The sequence below is a fragment of the Sceloporus occidentalis genome, unplaced genomic scaffold (genome assembly GCF_023333645.1).
Source record: "Sceloporus occidentalis isolate IW3139 unplaced genomic scaffold, rSceOcc1.0.p SCAF_10, whole genome shotgun sequence".
NCBI lineage: Eukaryota > Metazoa > Chordata > Lepidosauria > Squamata > Phrynosomatidae > Sceloporus > Sceloporus occidentalis.
Window position 1 is genome coordinate 31,158,606 of NW_028316990.1, and position 22,886 is coordinate 31,181,491.

At 45.1% G+C, this 22,886-nt stretch overlaps 1 protein-coding gene across 1 annotated transcript in view; it reads right to left on the reverse strand.

Moving 5' to 3' along the window:
* Window positions 1-21,864, reverse strand: part of LOC149306336 (cytoplasmic phosphatidylinositol transfer protein 1-like) — a 47,743-nt gene extending 25,879 nt beyond the window's left edge. Inside the window, exons 1-2 of the mRNA XM_089539645.1 lie at window positions 21,708-21,864; window positions 15,540-15,709 (exon numbers count right to left, since the gene is read on the reverse strand). Of these exons, the coding sequence (XP_089395771.1) occupies window positions 15,540-15,587 (48 nt within the window). The 5' untranslated portion in view covers window positions 15,588-15,709; window positions 21,708-21,864. The remainder of the gene's footprint in view (window positions 1-15,539; window positions 15,710-21,707) is intronic.
* Between the last annotated feature and the right edge of the window lie 1,022 nt (window positions 21,865-22,886).

Genomic DNA, 22,886 nt, shown 5'->3' on the forward strand with positions numbered 1-22,886 from the left:
TCAATGGTCTGCTCTAGTTGGAACTAACCCTTGCAGAAAAGCCTCCTTCGTCCATGAAAAAATGCAAATAAAAATGTAGGGAGGTCTGCTTGCTCCGAGAGTATTCTCACGCGACGCTCCACCACCCGCTTGTCCTCTAAAACTGCTTTAATCCGAACGAGACAAATGTTCCCATCTATTTTTACACATTAACGGAGCCAGTTCCAACTCCTCACCCCACTCCAACGGAGGGAAAAGGGGGGCTTAGAAATCTGGAGTTTTACCACAAGAACAAAACATGCAGGGATAGATGAGAGTAAGTAGCTAACAACCACCCACTCCTATCATCTGCCAGTCCTAAGTTGCAACTCATACATTTTCACTGCATCCCAAATGTATAGTGAAAAAGTTAGGCAACTCTGGAAACCCGGGTTCAAATTCTGGCTCGGCTATGAAAACCCACTGGTTGACCTTGGGCAAGTCGCACTCTCTCAGCCTCAGAGGATGGCCATTTGTATACTGCATATTGTATTGGGTTGTAATCTCTGAACAAACCGTGCCACAAAAACCCCTTGACAACTTCGCCTTAGGGTTACCATATGTCGGAAATAACTTGACGGCTCACAACAACAACGACAACAAATGCACCCATTCACTGTTCCTTTCCCACAGAAGAATAGCACCCCAGGCTAAGGCTGCATCTGCACTGCAGAAATAATCCCGTTTGATGTAACTTTGCCATGGCTCAAAGCTATGGAATTCAGGAAATTGTAGTTTTGTGAGCCATTTGGCCTTCTCTATCAGAGAACTCAGGTGCCACAACAAATGGCCGTTACCAGAATTCCTGAGCCGTGGCGGTTAAAGTGGTGTCAAACTGGATTATTTTTGCAGTGCAGATGCATCTTAAGAGAGAACAGGGCCTCTATGTTTCATAAAAACAGAGAGGAGGGAGTTTGCCATTGCTTTCCCTTGAGGCTGAGAGTGTGTGACTTGCCCAAGGTTACGGGAATCGAACCCTGGTCTCCAGAGTCATAGTCCAACATACACACCACTATGTCACAGTGACCCTCTATATATAATACAATAGGAATGGATAATTTGTAGCCCTCCACTTGTTGCCGGATTGCAAATTCCATCAGCCCAGTATTCTCAATAGTGAGGGATGATGGGCTCAGCAGTCCATGGAGCTCAGGAGGGCAACAGGTACCTCATGCCTGAATTATGGGGTAGATCTGGGTTTCCATCAAAGCAAGAGATAGAATAAGAATGTGGGTTTAGGCACCAACATGTTAAATAGCAGGGAAATGTATGCTGCAATATTGCTATATATCTGTACCTAACCATAAGAAAACTTCTTTGCATAGAGACTGACTTCACAAGACCTTTTAAATGAGAATGAGATTTCTTAATAGGAGGGAAAAGGAAGGAAGTCACGACAATTTCTGCTAGGTAGGCTAAGTACCGTTCTGAGATCTGTAGTGCATTTTAAGCTATTTATTATCTGTCAGAACAAGACAACAACATAAAGTGAGATGCATGTACTCAGCAATTATCAATGTGCGAAGGGAGGCATCCAAAACATTGGAAATACATTTGACTCAATTATGGAGCATGCATTTAAATTATTATTTAATTATTTTTTTCAGTTGACTTATTTGTTAAAAGCCCACAATGATTTCAATAGGGAAAAATATTGAGCAGAAGAGTGCAATCCGAGCTGCTCAAAAAGCACTCCGATTTGGCTGGATGGAAGACGCGTAGCAGTTGCCACAGCTATTTGCCATATTTTGAGGAAAGTAAGGATAGGCCACAGAGCCAGTGGTGCAGTGGTTTGAGCACTGGACTAGGACACCGGGTTCGAATCCAAGTTTTGCCCACTGGGTGACTGGCCTTGGGCAAGTCACACTCTCTCAGCCTCAGAGGATGGCCATGGCATGCCCCTTGCCAAGAAAACCCCATGAGAGTTGGATGCCGCCTGCAATGTGGATGCAACCTGAGACAGCTTGGATCTCAAGAGAAGCATTCTTTTTGTCTTGTTAATGCAATAATAATAATAATAATTATTATTATTATTATTATTATTTCCTGGATTACCCACATGGCTAGAAGTAGGAGAGGTCTGCCTGCACAAATGTCCCTCCAACAACACCTGACCAGGTGCTTCTTGGCAAAATGAAACCATCATCATTTTTCTCCCTCCGGTACAATTTTTAACATCTTTGCCTGGTGAAGAAGCCAGTGGCTCTTTGAAAGCTTGCACCGTGTATTTCATGCATTCCGGTCGGTCAATAAAGGCGTCACCGTTTTGTGGATTTTGGATGTGATTGTACTTATGCGCCTTATGTTTGGCCGAAGAAAAGGATCACCATGCAACAGTCTTTGGATTTTGTTGTAGGATAAACTTGGCTACCTTTGCAAAGAAGTCTAGTTGCTCAGCCAATTCAGGATGGCCATCGGCTCTCCAAAATTTTGAACCTTGGAAGACTATTTGTCCTTTTAAATTGATGGGTATTTTAAACGATGTGTTTTAACTGATGTCCTTTATCGGTTCATTGCTGTCATTGCCCGCCTCAATGGGGTGGAGAGAAATGAGTAAATAGTAGTAGTAGTAGTAGTAGTAATAATAATAATAATAAGACAATCAGGGGGTCCTGTTTCTTTACTTCTGACCCAACTTAAACCTCTTGGTTCCCAGCCCCTGCTTGATGGCTACCCGAGGCTCAGTTCGCACCAGTACATAACACTCCACATTGATTTGGAGTTGCACGACGTTCATTTCTTGAGTAGTCCTGGAAAATGGAAAGCCATCCAAGCATAGCTGTTTGATGTTTGCATGTGTGGGCTTGGGTAACTATGGAAAGAAAGGAAAGGGAGGGGAAAAACCTCACCCACTGAATGCAGCTCTCCAGGAGACAGGCTAAACGTGAAAGCGTTTGTCTCTCTTCTTTTTCAAAGTCAATTGCACATGTTATGCAATCTTCTTGAAAAAGTGGTTTTTATTAACCCACTTGTCCAGGGCTTTTACTATCGCAACCAAAGCCCATTTATGAGGGATGCATGCACAATCATATGAGTCTTGGGGCATTATCACACCAGGACCAATCCAGCCACAATTGTGCTTTTGGACGGTAGCACAACAGTAGCGCTATAGCAATAGTGGTTTTAATATGGTTGAGCAGTTGCGCAACAATGACAGCATAAAACCTAATTAATTGCACAATTGTATTCTGCACACATGCATGAATGCATTGCTATTACATTGTGGGTGATCGTTTTGCGCATGCGCCTTTACGGCCCTTGGTATCTGCTGGGTTTGGGTCCCATTGATACCCAAATCCGTGGATGCTCAAGTCCTATTAAATACAATGGCATACTAAAATGGTGTGCCACATTAAAATGGCAAAATCAAGGTTTGCTTTTTGGAATTTATATATATTTTTAAAATACTTTCAAGCTGTAGATGCTTGAATCCATGGATAAGGAATCTGTGGATATTATTATTATTGTTGTTATTATTTAATTGGAGGGCCAATTATTATTTGCTATGGAGGGCCAACCGTACCATCATCACCACCAGCATCAGCATCTCCAAAAGCAAACCAATGTCTCCCCCTGTTTCTGATAACCCTAGTAGCTATCACATCTATTAAAAATTACATTCAGATCCATAAAGGTTATAAGCTTGCTTCAGAAGACACTTCCGAAATTCTTCCCGGATGGAATAGTCATGCCATTCAGAAAAGAGGTCATCAAGACTGTATACAACAATGCAATGGGAGTCATGTTCCTTGAAGCATGCATGTATGCATGTTGCTGTTGTGTGCCTTCAAGTCCTTTCTGATATATGGCGATCCTGAGGCAAACCTATCATAGGGTTTTCTTGGCAAGATTTATTGAGGGAAGGTTTATCTTAGCCTCATTCTGAGGCTGAGAGAGTGTCACTTGCCCAAGATCACCCAATGGGCTTCCATGGCTAAGCAGAGATTCAAACCCTGGTTTCCCAGTGTCCTAGTCCAATGCGCAAACCACTACCCCACACTGGCTTAAACGGCATTCATATACCTAACTTTTCCAAGGAATTCAAGGAGGCATATAGACTAATTTATCCTCACAACAACCCTGCAAGGTAGAGAAGGCAGAGAAAGAAAGAGAGAGAGGATGGCTGAAGAACCATTCAGCAAAATTCATGTCCTGGCTAGACCGACCATTGACCCTCTCCAATATCTTGGCTCTGTAGCACCTTCTACAGCAAACCGCAGCTCCCTGATTCTTTCCAAGGGAACCTGTGGCTGAACTAAATTCAATGGGGACGTTTCAGAAGAGTTCAACGGTTCCTCCTCGGATATAAGGATCCCTTTGCGTGGAAAGCATGGGGAGGCTGCGTTTCACTGCCTGCCTGGGAACACTTACAGAGAAGGGAATTGTTTCCACAGAGTAAACACCATCATCTCCCTGAAAGCCATCAGGCTGGAGCAAATTCTGAATGCGCTCGCTGGGGCTGTTTGCTCAGCCTAACCAAAAAAAGAAGGGGAAAAAAGAGGCAGCTGTGTTGAAATGAGCTACTTTTAGACTGGCACAAAAACACACACACACAAAAAGCAAAGAGGAGCTGAATCATACAACCCTGCTCTCCAAGCTGGCAGGAGGCCACAACCACTAGGACAGCCTTCCTTCGCTGGAAGCTTTTCCAGAGAGGGTTGAACTACAACTCCCATCACCAACGTCCCCGTCTGATACAAAATGTGGCATCCTTTGGCTGCCCCTAAAAGTGGTGAGTGTTCGGGATTTCCAAAGGCAAAAAGTACCTTAACTGCCTTCAAGTCAACTTGGACCGATGGCAACCCTATGAATGAGAGGCCTTCCAAGTTACCCTATGCTAAACCCATGCTCAGGTTTTGCAGATTCATGGCCATGGCTCTTCTGATTGAATATATCCGTCTGGAATGCGGTCTTCCTCTTTTCTTATTGCTCTCCACAAACATTATTGACTTTTTCAGTGAGTCATTTCGTCTCATGATATGCCCAAAGCACAATAACCTCAGTTTCGTCATCTTGGCGTCTAGGGAGAATTCAGGCTTGATTTACTCCAGGAGCCATTTATTTGTCTTTTTGGCCATTCACAGTATCCAGAGAACTCTCTTCCATGAGTTGATTTTCTTCCGATCAGCTATTTTTGCAGTCCAGCTTTCACAACCGTACATAGATATGGGGAATACAATGGCACGGACCATCCTAACTTTAGTATTCAGTGATATCCCTTGACACTTCAGGATCTTTTCTAGTTCCTTCATTGCTTCCCTTCCAAATCCAAATCTTCTTCTGATTTCTTGACTGCAGTCTCCCAGGATCTTGTCTAGTTCTTTCGTAGCTGTCTCCAAAACCCAATCTATATTTTCTGGCCAGCTTCCATGTAGTTTCTGCTTTGCTGCTTCAGATGCAAGGGTCATCCCGCTATCTGCCTAGTTGGGAAAACCCATACGAAGCAATAATGCATGGGTCACAGCTACAAGCAGATGTGCTACAATGAAATCTGGAGAGGACAAAACCAGAAACCACTCAGTAACATCATTGCTTGTTAATGATTGTGGGGATTCCAGAGTAAATATGTACTTCCTCGGCAACAATGGCTTTCCTGTTCTTGTTCTCAGTTGATTTCACTTGCCTTCCAGATCGGATGAGTTGTATGGCACAGCGATGCCACACTTTTGCTGTTACCTCTGGTTGGGGTTTATAACCAGATCAGACAAAATAATGGGATCATGGGGCCAGGTGGAGATGACTATTCAAACAAACTGTTATTTCGGAAACATTTCTATCTCACTAAAATGTCAGAACGGGAGCATATTACATTACTGTGGCCAGATCACATGTAAGACATGTGTTTTACAAAAACCCTTATACTGTAGTTGCTTTTTTTCTAGAGAGGCAAAAGTTGCCGCCTATATATATATATATATGTAGCAGCAGTGTTTGCATGAGCCCAGATTTGAATTAGAAAAAAGCAGAGATTCTGTCATTATTCTTTCTCCGCCACCCTTCAAGGAAGAACTGGGAACAAAAAAAATGTGCCTTTCCTCTCAATAGATCATGTGCATGTTGGAGAAGGGAAGAGCATGACTTGACAATGGCTCAGCACCCTCATTATTTTATTGTTCTGAAACCTCTTGTCATTGCGCTAATTGCAAGAGAGATATCATCTGTACTTCTATTGACTTGCCAGTGTTCTCAGAGTGTTACCTTGAAGAGTTTGCTCAGGCAGCGCATAACTCAGCTCATAACTCATCCGCAGCCCCCACAATCTCCTTGCGCAAGATGAGAGCAGAGCCCCATGTGGGGTTCACATGTGGTCACAATAAGGAGTGCTGGCGAGATTCCCAACAACAAATGACCAAGGGTTATTCACACTGTGAAAATAATCCAGGACGAATCCAGGTTAAATCTCCATTGTTCACACACATCCCAAACCCTCACTAAATCTGGGATAACTGATATTGGGTTTCCTCCCAAGTTTTTAAAAAAGATCCTCCTCATTTGTAGTGTGAGTAACCGATGCGAATAGACCCAAATCGAATAAAACATTGCATATCAAAAAAGGGGTTTTGAATGCACTGGCATCATTGACTCCATCTTTATTTGAATGTTTCAGAGGAAAGAACTGGCAAAACCACCTCTGAGTCTTTGCAGCCGAGGAAAACCCTATGAAATTTGTGGGGTTGCTATAAGTCGGCAGGCAACTTGAAGGCGCACTCATTTTATGATGCACTTTGACTCCTCTCAAAATGCTTTGCCTGATCCAGTGCCTAAATTTCTCTCTTTCTCTATGCGCCTTCATGTCAATCGTTTTCTTTGGAAAGGAATACTCAGAAGTGGTTTTGCCAGTTCCTCTATATTCCCCTGAAATATAGCCCACAGCACCTGGTAACTTCCACCTGGCTGTTAGCTTCCAAGATCAGATAGGATCTGGTGCCTTTAGGCCCTACATTTATCTCTTGCCATAACATTAGGCTTCTTTGGAAACTCATTTCAAAGAGGCCTGGGACTTTGAGAGCTATCCATTGGATGGAGTTGGGTCTGATTTTTAAAAGGGGTCTTTGGATCTCCTTAAGCAGAGAACTAATTTTATGGCTCTTCCTTCATTGCTTTTGGGATTCTCATGGAGCTCAGACCCATTGATAGTATGTCCTTGCACAGATACAATGGTGTCTTTTTGGGCAGCTTTACCACAATACAGACAAGACTGCCTCTTGCATTTTTTATCATGTTAGATACCTTATTAGATATGAGCTCCAGCATGTTATAGTGGTTTGAGCTTTGGACTACGGCTCTGGAGACCAAGGTTTGAACCCCAGCTCAGCCATGTAAACCCACTGGGCGACCTGGGGAAAGTCACACTCTCTCGGCCTTAGAGGACGGCAATGGCATCTGAAGAAACTTGCCAAGGAAACCCCATGATAGGGTTGCCTTAGGGTTGCCATAAGTTGGAAATGACTCAGAGGCACACAGCAACAAAGGCTTTTAAAAAGCTGCTCACCCGTGATGAGAAAGAACTGCCTACACAGAGTTGCTTTGGAAAGCTAGAAATGAAGTTAAGTCTTTAGGTCTTATGTGAGTAAAGAGTAAAGCTCTTTTGGGCATTTGTAACTGTGCGGAATGCATCTGAGCTTGGAAAAATGACTATTTTGAACCCAGAATCCCATAGCTAGTGTGGTTTTTCCAAGCTCTAGACTCCGTTGGTAAGGCTGGAAGCTTAGCTGAGACTATTTGTCCACCGATCTTAGTTCTGTCCATTCTCCAGCACCTTAGTCAGTCGAGGATCTTTCTACCACCTCTATGCAAATGCCCAAAAAACGGTGCTAATGGTACCGAAAGAAAAGGTGCAAATTAATTCTTTCTCACACTCAGCCTGGAACACACTCAGCCTGGAACAAAAAGTCCGGCACTTTTTGCATGGCATTGTTCTCCTAGTAAGCCAACACAGCCACATGTCAACACAATGGCCCAACAACTTTATTAGGATCCTTGTCTTAATGGACTCTATGTGGCTGCCTGCCATTTGCACCTCCTTTGGCACACGGTGTCCTCCTTTTCTATTTTACTTTCTCTAAAACCACCTGAAAACCCATTTCTTGGAAAGATCAAATTGGTTTGAGGCAGAGTTTGGAAAAGTAACTTTTTGGGGGGATGACAACTTCCAGAACGCTAAAGTGTTCCCCCAAATAACCTTTCCTATCTGTTCTACAAGGAATTCATCATCAATGGCTTTTCTGTAACAGAAGCCGCAACCGAGGCTGCTTCCACACAGCAGATTTAATGCAGTTTGGCACCGCTTTCACTGTCGTGGCTCCATCCGATGGCATCCTGAGGTTTGTAATTTCTTGTGACAGCAACAACGGAGAAGCTCCCCCAACTACAAACCCTAGAATTTGCATTTAGATTATTTCTCAACTTTTGTATATCTTAAATTTTGTATGTTTAATTTTTTTAACTTTTTACTGTTTTAATTGGGCTATTTTGTAATTGTTTTTAAAAATGTTGTTTTAATGTGTTATTATATTGTGAGCCGCCTTGGGTTCCTTTTTGGGAGAAAGGCGTCTGTGGCCTTCTCTGCCAAGGAGAACTGGTGCCTTGCCAAACTACAAATCCCAGGATCCTGTTGGATGGAGCTATGGCAGTTAAAGTGGTGTCAAGCTGCGTTATTTCTATATTGCAGATGTAGTGGTTTGTGCATTGGACTATGACTCTGGAGACTGGGGTTTGACTCCCCGCTTGGCCATGGAAACCCACTGGGTGACCACACTCTCTCAGCCTCAGAAGAGGACCAATGGCAAAACCTCTCTGAAAAAACTTGTCAAGAATACCATGCAATAGGTTCGCCTTCAGGTCTCTGTAAGTTGGAACTGACTTGAAGGCACACAAGATGCATCCTAAAAGACTACGCTTTTAAAGCCAAATGGGTACCGGGTGCAAATCCCAGAGACTTCTCTTTCCAACCCTCTCTTATCAAAGGCTAGCAAGGCCAGAGTTGCCAAACAGAGATGGAAACAGTCTCAAATGTGCTACAAGATCTCTCTATGTACTGATTCTACAGACTAACATGGCTATGTCTTTGATGTACCAGATGTGCAAACAGACGTGCAAATGTCATTGACGCTGCTGTATATTTTGACTCCTTTTATGTTTGTCAAACCACTGTTGGGGCATGAATGTAGAGTCCCCTCCCTTTCATTCCCAGCATTTGGCCTCTTCTGGGAGTTTGTATAATCATCGACAGGGTTACCAAGGCTTCATCCCTCCAGGGCAGGAGAACATGTGCATACCAGCCATCCTTAGTACGCCTGGCTGAGATCCCAGCCAACACAGGAGGAGCTATAGGACTTCCCTCCTCCACCCATTCTCTTTCTTTGGCTAAAGGCAGAACACAAAACATTTACCTTGAGCTGTGCTTTCCCAATGCGCAAAGAGTCCATTTCACACCAGCCCTAGAAATAGTTCTTGTCTCAAGCAAAACTAACGGCCATGGAAGAGTTCCAAGAGTTCAATATAAAGGTGGAAGAAACTAAAATAAAGATTTCCCATACCTTGGAGCAAGCATCGATCAGAACGAGGATTGCAGCCAACAAGTCGGGAGTTTATCACATGGAGGGCGAATTGGTTAAACCCCGTGCAGAAATGGGTTTTTAAAACCCAGGTGCTGTTTGTCTGACACATTGGCATAGAAGACAAATAACGCAAAAATAATCCGAACGGAAAGCTTCTTTGTACTTTCGGAATTTAGCGAAAGTAAAAAGGAGCTAGTTTTGATGACTTTGCATTTGGGTTATTTTCGTATTCTCTTTCACGCAAACACTGTCTGAAAAACATCCCGCAAATGCTTCAACTTTCTGTTGGGTTAACCCCAAACGTAGTCTGAAAAAGTACCTGTTTTCAGTTTAAATTTAATTTCTGCATGGGATTCGTCCCGTGTGATAAACTCCTAGGATTGGGAAAGGCAGCTATGAAAGAACCAGACAAGATCTTAAAGCGCAAAGGTATTAAACTAAAGACCAAAGTTAGGATCATCCAGGGCATCATATTCCCCATCGCCAAGTAAGGATGTAAGAGCTGGATGGTGAAAAAAGCTGATAGAAAGAAAACCAACTCATTTGTGGTGTAGAATTCAAAGATATAGACATGCTAGTCTGTAAAATCAGTATGTAAGGATTTCTTGTAGTGCCTTTGAGACTAAGTGAAAGAAAGAAGTGGGCAGCATGAACTTTCCTAGACTTCAGTCTACTTCCTCAGATGCTTCTCATCTGAGATGCGGCGCTGGAGGAGAGTGCTGAGGATACCATGGATGGCCAAGACGACAAAACAAAATGGTTCAAGAAGAGATCAAGCCGGTATTCTCCCTGGAAGCCAAGATGACAAAACTGAAGCTATCATTCTTTTGGCCACATCATGAATAATTGGAAAAGACAATAATTGGAAAGGTGGGGGGCAGTAGAAAGAAAGGAAGGCCACATCGCAGATGGATAGGCAATCATGGAAGCCATGGCCCTGAGCTTGAAGGACCTGAGCAGAGCAGCTATGGAAAGAAGGGCTTGGAGGTGTCTCATTCGTGGGGTCACCATGAATCGAGGCCGACTCAAGGCAGTTATCAGCAACAACAAGCCTTCCTCCACGGTCCCAGCTAGATCTCTTGAAGCAGTGGCTGTTTAAGGGCAAACAAACCAGCATCCCTTCATGTTTTGGACTACAACTCCCATAATCCGCAGCCAGCATGGCCAATGGTCAGTGAGAGCTATGGTTGAGAAGATCTGAAGGCCACGATCAAGGCTGAGAACTGTAAAGGTCTGAACGACTACAACTCCCATCACCACAGCTGACATGATATCAGATTGTAGTCCAAAACTGCCTGCCCCAACTTTCCTAGATCTGTCACCTTCCAAATGTTTTGGGCTGCAGTGCCAGCCAAAGGGAGGCATTCGGATATGAGGAGGCGCCTAGAAGGCCGTATGTTATAAAACAGAAAGTGGCTTGTAACTGCACATTCCAGGGGATTAAGTCGTATTCCTTGGTAGCTGCATGCACACACAAGCAAAGAAATGCTTACAAATCTGCCACTCGCACATCCCTCCCCTTTAAAGCCACAGAGACAAAGCATGCAGTGTTGTAAATCCCGAGTTTCCCCTATTTTAATGTCATCAAGAAGGCCCAGGATCACCAGGTTGCAAAATCCAGAAACCAGGATGCCTGTTAGAAATCATGGCAACAATACCTTTGACTAACTACCTCCATTTCCATGCATATAAGGTGACTTTGGGGTAGTCACACACTCTCAGCCTCATGGGGAAGGCAATGGCAAACCTCCTCTGAACAAATCTTCCCCCCCCCCCGCAAAAAAAACCATGATAAGTTCGCCTTAAGAGTTGCCATAAGTCAACACATAACACCACCACCGCAGTGGTTTCGAAAAAGGGCCTTTGGAAGGAAATGGGACCTGGACATCTGTGGATTTTGGTATCCATAGTGGGTCCTGCAACCAAACCCCAGCAGATACCAAGGGCTCCTTGTATACTGTGGATTCGATGCTGAACTGGCCGTACATTTGCACCCGAATCGGGGAATGGGCCCTGCAATATCTGGACTGATCGCTATGAGGTTGGGAGGAGGATGGGTTATTTGGTCTGTGTGGACATGGCCTATTGCAATTAAAGTGGAATTACAATGCTTTTAACGGTGTAGTGTGAAAGAGCCCTGGAAAACCTCCAGGAGTGGCAATTCACCTTTTAGCAAATCTCAGCTCTCACCCCCCACTGCACTATTTAACCTTTTCTTAAAAGCCAGTTTTCAATAAGCAACCAGCCTCTTCTAGTTTTGGGCAGCCTGTGTAGCCTCAAGAGAATCCCAAGGGCAGAATGACCCCTGAATTTACCAGATGCCCCCATCTTGTGGTGGTTGTGTGCCTTCAAGTTGTTTCCAATTTACGGAGGCATGGGGTTTTCTTGGCGAGATTTGCCCAGGAAAGGTTTGCCATTGCCTTCCCCAGAGGCTGAGAGTGTGTGACTTGCCCAAGGTCACCCAGTGGGTTTCATGGCTGAGCTGGGAATTGAACCCTGATCTCCAGAGTCCTAGTCCAACCACACTATTGCCCTCATCTGTTGATCACACCTCCAAAATTCTCCCATTCCTAGCAGAATTCAAAGATATAGCCGTGTTAGTCTGTAGAATCAATATGAAGAGAGATCTTGTAGCACCTTTGAGGCTAACTGAAAGAAAGTAGTTGGCAGCATGAGATTTCATAGGCTAAAGTCTACTTTCTCAGAAGCTTTTGGAGCATCTGAGGAAGTGAAGTCTACAAAAGCTCATGCTGCCAACTTCTTACTTTCAGTTAGTCTCAAGGGTGCTATAAGATCACTCTACATATTCTCCCATTGCTGTTACATAGCTTTGAAGGCAGCTTTCCCTCACAGAACTGCTAGACTGCAACTCTCATCATCCCCGAGCCAGAATAGCTATTGATGCCTCCTCAATGAGCAGCGCTAGCTGGGAATGAAGGGAGCAGCACCTGGTAAAGTTATTTTGGATGACAACTTCCAGGATCTATGAGCCAGCATGGCCACTGGTCTGGACAGAGGATGCAAACACATGTAGGAAGACAGATGGAGTTGCAACAGGCACGCTTGCCAGGGACGATGGGCTCTGTAGTCCCAGGCATCAACAGAGGAGCACCTTATAAAAGCTAGGGAGGGTTTCGTGTAAGGACAAGGGATGCTGGAGTTAAGGATGCAGCCCAAACAAATGATGGAAGGTGTTGTTCTATGAGAGGCCTTGCAAAGATTAATTCCCCACTCTGGACGGCTGACTTGCTTTGCAGCGGCACCACCACCGCATACCTTTAGTTTCCGCTTCTCCACAGACCTGTTTATGGGGAGGAAGTTTCCATGACGCATGCTACCAAGGCAACAACAGAGGCTTTTCACGTGAGGAGGCAAAAGCCGCACGAGCCGAGAGTGACACTCCTCATGCAAAGCAAGGGAGGCCTCCCTGGAGGAGCTGGGCAGCCCCCGGAGTCTGGCCTGTGCCCCCAAGAGAGGCTTGCCAGGCCTCAAAGGGCACAACCTACCAGTGGTTGCCCAAACTATTCTCCCCTTCAACTCCGCAACTTTAAAAACCCCTTCATGGCGAGCCCTGAACTCGGCACCCAGTAATAAAGTTATGCTGCTATGATGTTGCTATAGATCAGGGATATTGTTTTGGCTGTTGCAGTGCTATCATCAGTCCTAAGAGTTGTCTGCAAAGGGCCAAATAAGGCATCCTCCTCTCATTTGCACGGCAACCGGTCCAGATGATGCAGGGTCCAATTTGGGTGCAAATTGTCCGGGTGACAATTGTCCAGATGGAGATTTTCTCCCATGTATTAGTGTTTCTCTAATTAAATCACAAGTTTAACGCAGATCACTAGATATGATGAGTTTTTAGTCTTCTTCTAAGTATGACAGCATCTAGTTTTCCTCTTCCAAGTAGCTAAGAACGAGAGGAGCACTGGTAGAATCACTAGCTGAACAGCAATATAGAGAAATCTCTTGTTTCCCACAGCATGGAAATAAGCAATAATCCCCTTAAAATGTTTTTTTAAATCACCTTTTCCTCCAGCTCTGTTGATCTGTGTATGCAAGAGTATAGGAGCAAGGGCAAGAAGGAAGAACCATGTATACTACTCTGAGATCTTTGAATGGAGACAAAATTGTAATAAATCGGACACACTTAATATTGCATTGCTGTTGTGTGCCTTCAAGTCCTTTCTGACTTATAGCAGCCCTAAGGTGAACCCATTGTGGGATTTTCCTGGCCAAATTTGTTCCGCAGGATGTTGCCTTTGCCTTCCTCTGAGGCTGAGAGAGTGTGATCTGCCCAAAGTCACCCAGTGGGTTCTTGTGGCAAAGCTGGGCATCGAATCTCCAAACTTAATACATTGATCACTATAAACCACGACAAGGACTTATTCCATAGGGACGCAATTTTCTGAAGGTTTACTCCTTTCTGGTGGTTTATGGCTTTCTGAAGATTTACTCCTTCTCATTGCCATGTTTTGCCTGATCCGGGGCTTACGTTTCTTTCCATTCCAGCCTTGATAAATAGAGATTTCCCGAAGAACCGACAGCTCTCTTCAAACAAAAAGGCTTCTGAGCTTTGCACTGGAAGAGATCGGTCTGAATTTTCAACGGGTTTCTTTTTTTCTGAAGCGACCAAATAAATAAAAATAAAATTATGGGGTATTTTTGTGGGGTATTTATGTGGCCGTGTTCTAGAAGAGTTTGTTCCTGATGTTTCACCAGCATCTGTGGCTGGCATTTTTACTGCTCTCCTGCTATTACCTTTATTGTTGGCACAGAACTCCGGTTCATTATTCTCTAAACACGAAGTCTACAAATCTCAAAGAGGGGGCGAAATAGCTCAGTGAGGCAGCACATACCTTCCTTGATAGATCCAGGAAAGATGCCTGCTGCCGGTCAGTACTAGCGTAACAAAAGTATGAATAGACCTTGTCTGGAATTTGTGGTTTGCGGATTTGCCTTAAGGTCAACAGAGCTGCCCCATCTTTGCATCAATCCACAAGATTCAAAGACAAGCCGTCTGGGATCAGACAATACTGATAAATCACCCGAGCGACTTCTTCTCTCATTTGCCATGAAGTTCACATTTATTTCAGTTCCAGTCTTTAAAGAAGGCCTTCAAGTCGTCTGTTGACCTACAGTGACTTCATCTATTTCTTTAGGTTTTCCTAAACAAGGAATACTTATGGCAACCCTAACTAATTCTTTAGATTTTCTTAGACAAAGAAAGCCATTTGCCACAGCCTTCCTCTGAATATAGTCCACCGAACATAGCCTGGTATTCCCTGGATGTCTCCTTTCTTTGGACAGATTATCCAAACATGTTCAAAAATAGTCCAACTAAAGGTGAGCAGAAGACTAGTTTTTACCATGTGTGATGAAGCATGGAAATGCTGGATTCCAATTAACGTTGGAAAATGTTTTAAAACTGAAAATACAATTGAAACCAGAGACATTCCTGTTGGGAATGTTAAGTGCACAAATCAATAAGTAATTCAGAAGGACTTCATAATATAGGATTGCCGTTGTCTATATTAGTTGACCATTTTAGTTAGAGCTAGAGTAGATTCTGCCTCTGTAGCTTGAAGCAGCTCCAATGGGATGCAGCCTGCTCCTGGCGATGCATCGCTTTGATCAATACATTTATATTGCTTTTGGCAATGCATTGCATTGAGTGAATCCTCCGTTGCATCTACATGTTCAGAACTCTGCACAGACTTTCTATCCTAGAATGGCAGATGCTCCTGCATTATCTCCCCCAAGTTGCCACAGGTAGAGTTGAGTTATCTCGCTTCCCTATCACTATCACATGGATGGAATGGGCAAAAAACATGCCCCAGTTTGCACAGTGCTGTTATGTGTAGCCTAGCCCTGAGACAGGGCTTGGAGGCATGACCATGAAAATATACAACCAGGATCTGTTGTGTGCACATGTGCCGATCCCCGACGCTAACTCGCATTTACCTCGTCCGTCGTGAGGGGCATGCAAATGCGGTACTCTTTCACCAGCATGGTTGGTCCCGCTTACTCCAGGTGCTTGGCCGACCCTTTCGGTGGATTCAGACGCTGCGCCGAAAGTGTGGGTTCGTCACCAATGGAACGGCGCCGGAGGGATGCTCAGGGAGAGACACATCCTGCAGGGAAACAGGGAATCCCAACCAGAGGTTGAGGCCGGAGAGAAAGAAAGGTTAGCACATTGCAACGGCGGATTCTCGGAATATGCAAGATGGCCTCAGAGACTGTACGTTCCCTTCTGTACTCGGAGCCAAAGCGATTCTTTTCCTTCTTTTGCTACAGGCGTTTGTGACTTCATAATTGGTTGCCACGGCAGCCATTGTGAGGTCACCAGCGTCCTCGTGTGGCCACCCCAGAGACAGAGGAGCCACGGGAGGCGAGGGGGAATGGTTGCGCTTCAACTCCTTTTCTGCAGCAAGGTGTGGGGCAGCCGAGAACGTTCCCCTGATCTTTCTATTACAGTCAGTCCTCTATATTCGTGGATTCTTTAAATCCGCAGATTCGAGCATCCATATATATATATATATACATACATACACACACGCATACACAGTGGGCCCTTGTTTTCCGCTGGGGTTTGGTTCCAGGACCCTCCGTGGATACCAAAATCCGTGGATGCTCAAGTCTCATTAAATACAACAGCAGAGTCAAACAGTATCCCTTATATCAAAAGGCCAAAAATTCAGCTTTGATTGTTGAAATTTAAATACTCCTTATCCATGGATTTTTTATCCACGGATTCAAGCGTCCGCAGCTTGAAAAATATCCATAAAAAGTATAAACTCCAAATAGCAAACCTTGATTTTCCCTCTTCCTATGCATTGTTTTGCAACCTTTCATTGCTATTATTTTATGTTTGAGGAGCTGGAAACAAAGGAATACATCTAATAATATTCACTTATTTTATTTCAGGGCTCGCACAAGACAATCATTGAGCAAGTGGCTATATTTTTAAATCATGGCAATTTTTACCAGATTACTCACAGTTATCATCATTAGGTAATCATCATTACATGTAATGTATAGTTTTCTTTAACAAGACCGACTTTGTTTTAAATGCCATCATTTACATTATGTGCTTTTTCATGATGTTTTTAATATGATATTTTAATAGCTGGCAATTCAAGATGATGACAGCAAGCATCTGACTATCCGTCGGCCACATATTTGCCCCAAGGCCATTTTGGGTTCAAGAGAGGCCTTTTTTTACGACAAAAAAGCAAAAAGTATGTCGGTGTCTGGCTCCCTTATCCGGTCCAGAAACTGATTTCTGACTCACTTCCTGCCCAGCGGTTTTCCAGATGTTCACAGCTGAAAAAAAGGACAGCCCTGAGACTCCCTTGCCTGACAAAATGCACCAAAGGCTACATCTGCACTGCAGAAATAATGCAGTTTGACACCACTTGACCCTGGGATTTGTAACTCGTTGTGTCTCTCTCCAACAGAGAAGGCCAAACATCTCACCAAACTGCAAATCCCAGCATTTCATAACACTGATGCGTGTCAGTTACAGCAGTGACAAACTGCATTATTTCTGCAGTCTGAAATCACAGACGCACACCATGCGTCCTTTAACCCCTGGCAGGTTAGAGAGCGAGTGTGACTGACATAGTGGTTTGAGCATTGGACCACGACTCTGGAGATCAGGGTTCAAATCCCAGCTTGTCTATGCAACCCACTCGGGCAAGTCACACTCTGTCAGCCTCAGAGGATGGCAATGGCAAATGCACTTTGAGCAAACCTGGCCAAGAAAACCCCAAGAAAGGTTCCTATTAGGGTTGCCATAAGTCTAAAACGATTTTTAAAATAGTGACTTGGAAGCACACAGCAACACCAAACCGAATTATTTCCACAGTGCAGATGCACCCTCTAAGACCTCTAACTCTGTTTTACGACTCGGGAGCTCATATCCGTGGCCTGCATTTCCACCTCTTGTAAATATTTTCCAGACCAGGTCGAGTTCTCTCCCGTTGGCTCTGACGTTCAAACCCAATCCCTGTTTGGCTTAGCCTTAACTCCGGCAGCTGGGTGTTAAACATTAAGGAGAGATGGCCTGCCTTTCGGAGCTGTATTGACTGTGGATTAGCAGCTACGTTATAGAGACAAGTGCCCTTTGGGCCTAAGAGCAAACATGGAGTATCTGTTCTTTAGAGCACCGGTGTGCTCCGAAGGGGGATTGGAAGGAGTGTCCGATTCGATCCATGGAGAGAGACGGGCAATACATTATTATTATTATTATTATTATTATTATTATTATTATTATTACCACTATCATCATCATCATCATCATCATCATTATACACCCCTCCTGCCAGTGGCATCACCTGGACTGCACCAGGTGACACCTTAAATGTGGCACTCACTTGCTTCCCTTTAAAATTACCTGCTTCCCTTTAAAATGCTTTGTTTTTGTTGAATGATATTGCCTATTAATTTTGTATTATATTCCATTTTCTAGAATGTATGCCATTTTATTTTAATCTTATTTTTATCCCACCTTTCTGCCAAGTTGGGACCCAAGGAGGAATATATATATATATATATATATATATATATAAACAAACATCTCATCTGGAACGGACGTTGCTTGAGACAATGAAATGGCGAGGATCCCAAAACGGATTGCACCCTCTTCATTCGAAAATATTATTTCTATTATAGCGTTACCCACTTTCCCTGATCAGACCCCTTGAAGGCGGGTCAGACCCCCATTTCTGTCTGAGAGCAATGGGATTTGTGGTCCTAACAAGAGATGCTACGGGTTCAGCGTTCCCCAGACAAGTGCCATCCATATGCAGCGCTGAGTCCCAGTTTTGAGAAAAGAGTGGGATATAAATCAAATAAATTAATATTAATATAAATAGGAAGATAATGTGGGGAGCAGAGATAAGTACAGCCCTTTGAGCAGACTGGCGGAAAGATGGGACATATAACTAAGTTCTGTCTATATTCTGCTCTCCTCCAAGAGCCAGTATCCTCAAGGCATCCTACCTGATGCTTCTCTTACCCACTTTAAAATAATAATAATAATAATAATAATAATAATATGGACTGCACCTCCCATCTCATTGTTGTTGTGGGCCTTCACGTTGTTTCTGTCTCATATTGACCCTATCATGGGGTTTTCCTGGCAAGATTAGTTTAGAGAAAGTTGGCCATTGCCTTCCCCTGAGGCTGAGAGAGTGTGACTTGCACAAGGTCACCCAGTAGGTTTTGTGGCCGAACTGGAAATCGAACCCAGAGTCATAGTCCAACGCTCAAACCGCCAAGCCATGATCTCCAGCTAGTAGCGATCATCAAGCCTCCATATTCAAAAGTAATGTACCTTGAAGACTGACCATCTGAAGTTTGATGCCGCTTTACAGTAGCTGCCATGGCTGAATGCTAAGGAATTTGGGGGTTTAGAATTTTTTGGTGTATAATATATATATTCAGCCTTTTCTGTCCAAGAGGGTTGGTGCCACACCAAACTACAAATCCCAGGGCACCATTGTATTCAGCCACGGCAATTTAAAGCGCCACCAAACTGCATTAATTCTGCAATGCAGATGCAAACGAAGCGACAAACTTTACACAAATGATCCTCTCCATCACCCAACAGTTTTTAGAGCACAGACGGTTAACAGTGACGCCTGGGAGAGAAAGAAGCCGGCCTGGAAAACATTCCTTTGGAATGGAGCAGTCAACTTCATAGATTTATTTTCCAGGCTAATTCCAGAAGGGCTTTCTAGGCTGGCCTTTGGCCAATGAGCAGCTGGGTTTTAATGAAGAATATCTTTCCTTTCCTCCCCTCCGACTCCTTTATGCACTGGTCTAGTGGTTAGAGCAATCAGCTGCATCCGCATTGCCAAAATAACCCATCTTAACTGCCATGGCTCAGTGCTAGGGAAGCCTGGAAGCTGTCATTTTGTGACATTTTTGTACTCTCAGTTGGACTACAATTCCCGCAGTCAGATGCATTGGACTAAGACACCCATCATCCACTCCTCTGTTGGGAGTAAAAGTCCCACAGTCAGATGCACTGGACTAGAACACCCATCATCCTCTTCTCTGCTGGACTAAAACTGTCACACTCCCCCCTTCTCTTTCCAGCTGACCTACCTCGCAGGGTTGTTAGGGAGGCAATGTGGGGGAAAGAGACAAGTAGAGCAGACTGGAGGAAAGATGAGGCATTTAATTGATTTCTTCTTATAGTCTGTCCTCCTCCAAGGATGCTCAAGGCATCCTCCCTACCCACTTCAACAGGAGCAATGATACTTCACCCAAGCTTTGAAGAATCCTTCTTGGCGAGAGCGAATCTTCATCTGGAGATGTTTGAGGGTGCCACAATCTGCCTCTCCTTCGCCGGAGATACTCCAAACAGAGGCAGGGGTGCTTTTCATGGGGCAGAGAATCCCCCATTGGGCACGAAATCCACTCCAACCTTTTAGTCTGCAGTTCCAAAAAGTAACTTTTCCAAGCTCTGCAATCTAAAGAGGGGAGCGGCTCTTCCATATGGTTTCTTCAAAGCTTGGGCGAAGCATTGTTGATGGCTGGCTCCAGAGACGAGGGAGGGAAGCACTCTGGACATGCTCAGGGGCCTGATGAGAGGTTCCACCGAAATATGAGGAGGAATTGTGTGTGTGGGGAGGTGGGGGGGGGGGGGCTTTTTTTGGGCTCTGTGGCCATGTTCTAGAAGAGTTTGTTCCTGACATTTCTCCAGCATCTTCAGAGAATGCTGGCATGGAAGAGAGTGGGGTATATATATATATATATACTCTGTGAACCTGGGTTGGGAAGAGTGGTTTCCATATTAATCTGTGTGTTGCTCTATTGTTGAGTGGGAAGATATTCAAGGAGGATTAATTAATTATTTTTTAATTAATTAATTATTAATAAACCCAGGGCCACACAGTATATATATACACCCCACTCCCTTCCATGCCAGCATTCTCTGAAGATGCCAAAGCCACAGATGCTGGCGAAATGTCAGGGAATAAACTCTGCTAGAACATGGCCACGTAGTTCGAACCCACCCACCCACCCCCCAAAAAATCCCTATGGATGCTGGCCATGAAAGCCTTTCAACTTCGGATATTAGGAAGAACGTCTCGATGGCGGGAGCTGCTGAGTGCCACCTCGGGAAGGCTGCGAAATCTTCTCCTTTGGAGGTTTTGAAAGAGAGGCTGGATGTCCCTCTGTCAGAAGTGTGGCAGGATAGGGATGGACTGGATGACCTTTGGGAACCTTCTGACTCTTATGATGCCAAGAGTCTGAAAGGCTCCAAGGCTAAATCATACCTGAAGTCTCTCTCTTCTGGTGCCAAAGCAAAGGAGGCACTAAAGGGAAGTCCAAACCCTGAAGACCTGTGTTCAGTTGCATCCTCCATCCCTTGGCCTGAAGTCCCAAGGACCCCAATAGCCTTGCTTTGGAATGCAGCACCCAGAGGACTAGAAACTTCAGCCTCCAGAGGAGCAATTGCTTAGACTTGGAGGGAAGGGGTGCCTCTACACTGCAGAGATGCTGTGATGCAATCTGGCCCCACTGGGATTTGCAGTTCGCTCTCCTCTTTGGGAGAGGAGGCTACAGACCTTGTACAACTACAGCACTACAAGCAGTGCCAACCCGCGTTATTTCTCCAATGCAGATGCACCATAAGGGCTCACTCGCCCTGCCTCCTCTAGACACAGTGCTCTTGGATGGCACTGGGATTTGTAGTTTGGCTCCTCTTTGGGAGGAGAGGCGGCAGACCTGATCCACCTAGGCATCCCAGGACTCAAAGCGGTGCCAAACTGCCTTTATTTCTCCAGTGTGGATGCACCCCCCCCAGGTCCCCCTTCTTTCCTTCCTTCATGGTTTCAGCCCCCCATCTTCCCCCGGATCCCCTCCGATCTCAGTTCCTGATCTTCCCCGGATCCCCTCGATCCTGGATCTCCTTTTCCCGGGTCCCCTGGGATCTCAACCTCTCCCCCAGTCTTCCCTAGATCCCCTCCCTGATCTTTCCCTGAATCACCCCCCCGGTCTCAGCACCAGATCTCCCCCTCTTTCCCCAGATCCCCTTGGATCTCAGCGCCAGATCTTCCCCCGGATCCCCCCTCCATCCCAGCCCCGATCCCCCTGGATCTCCGGGAGGCTCACCCGGTCCTTGCTGGCTTCTTGCTTCTTGCTTCTGGGCGTCTCTCTCTCTGTGTCTCTGCCTCTCTCTTTCTCTCTCTTTCTCTCTCTCTCTCTCTCTCGGGGCTTTTTCGGAGGCGCTGCTGGAGGAGCCCCTTTGGCCCGAGGGCGACCCCTGGCGGAGAGAATCCCCTCCCAGTCCCAGGGAGGGAAGGAAGGAAGGAAGGAAGGAAGGAAGGAATAGAAGGACTCTCCTCCCCAGCCCCACCCCACGCCCTGGACTCCAACCCCCATCCTCCCCCACACTGCAGCCCCAATGGACTACAACTCTCACGGTCGGATGCATTGGACTAATACTCCCATCATCCACTTCTCTATTGGACTAATACTCCCATGGCCAGGTGCATTGGACTACAACACCCATCGTCCACCTCTCTGATGGACTAAAACTCCCATGATCAGATGCATTGGACTACAACACCCACCATCCACTTCTCTGTTGGATGAAAATTCCCACTATCGGATGCATTGGACTAGAGCACCCCTCATCCACTTCTCTCTTGGACTAAAATTCCCACAGTCGGATGCATTGGACTAAGACATCCATCGTCCACTTCTCTCTTGGACTAAAACTCCCACAGTCAGATGCACTGGACTAAGACATCCATCGTCCACTTCTCTGACACCCATCGTCCAGTTCTCTGTTAGACTAAAACTCCTCACAGTCAGATGCATTGGACTGGGACACCCATCATCCACTTCTCTGTTGGTCTACAACTCCCCCAGTCAGATGCCCTGGACTAGGACAACCATCATCCACTTCTTTCTTGGACTTGAACTTCCATGGTTAGATGCATTGGACTAGGACACCCATCATCCACTTCTCTGACACCCATCATCCAGTTCTCTGTTGGACCAAAACTCCTCACAGTCAGATGCATTGGACTAGGATACCCATCATCCCCTTCCCTGTTGGACTAGAACTCCCACAGTCGGATGCATTGCACTAGAACACCCATCATCCAGTTCTCTGTTGGGCTAAAACTCCCACAGTTGGATGCATTGGACTAGAACTCCCATTGTCCCCTTCCCTGTTGGGCTAAAACTTCCACAGTCAAATGCACTGGACTAGAACACCTATCATCCCCTTCTCTCACAGCCCCATAGTCCTAATATTTCAGGCAGCATGTTTTCTCTTCCTTC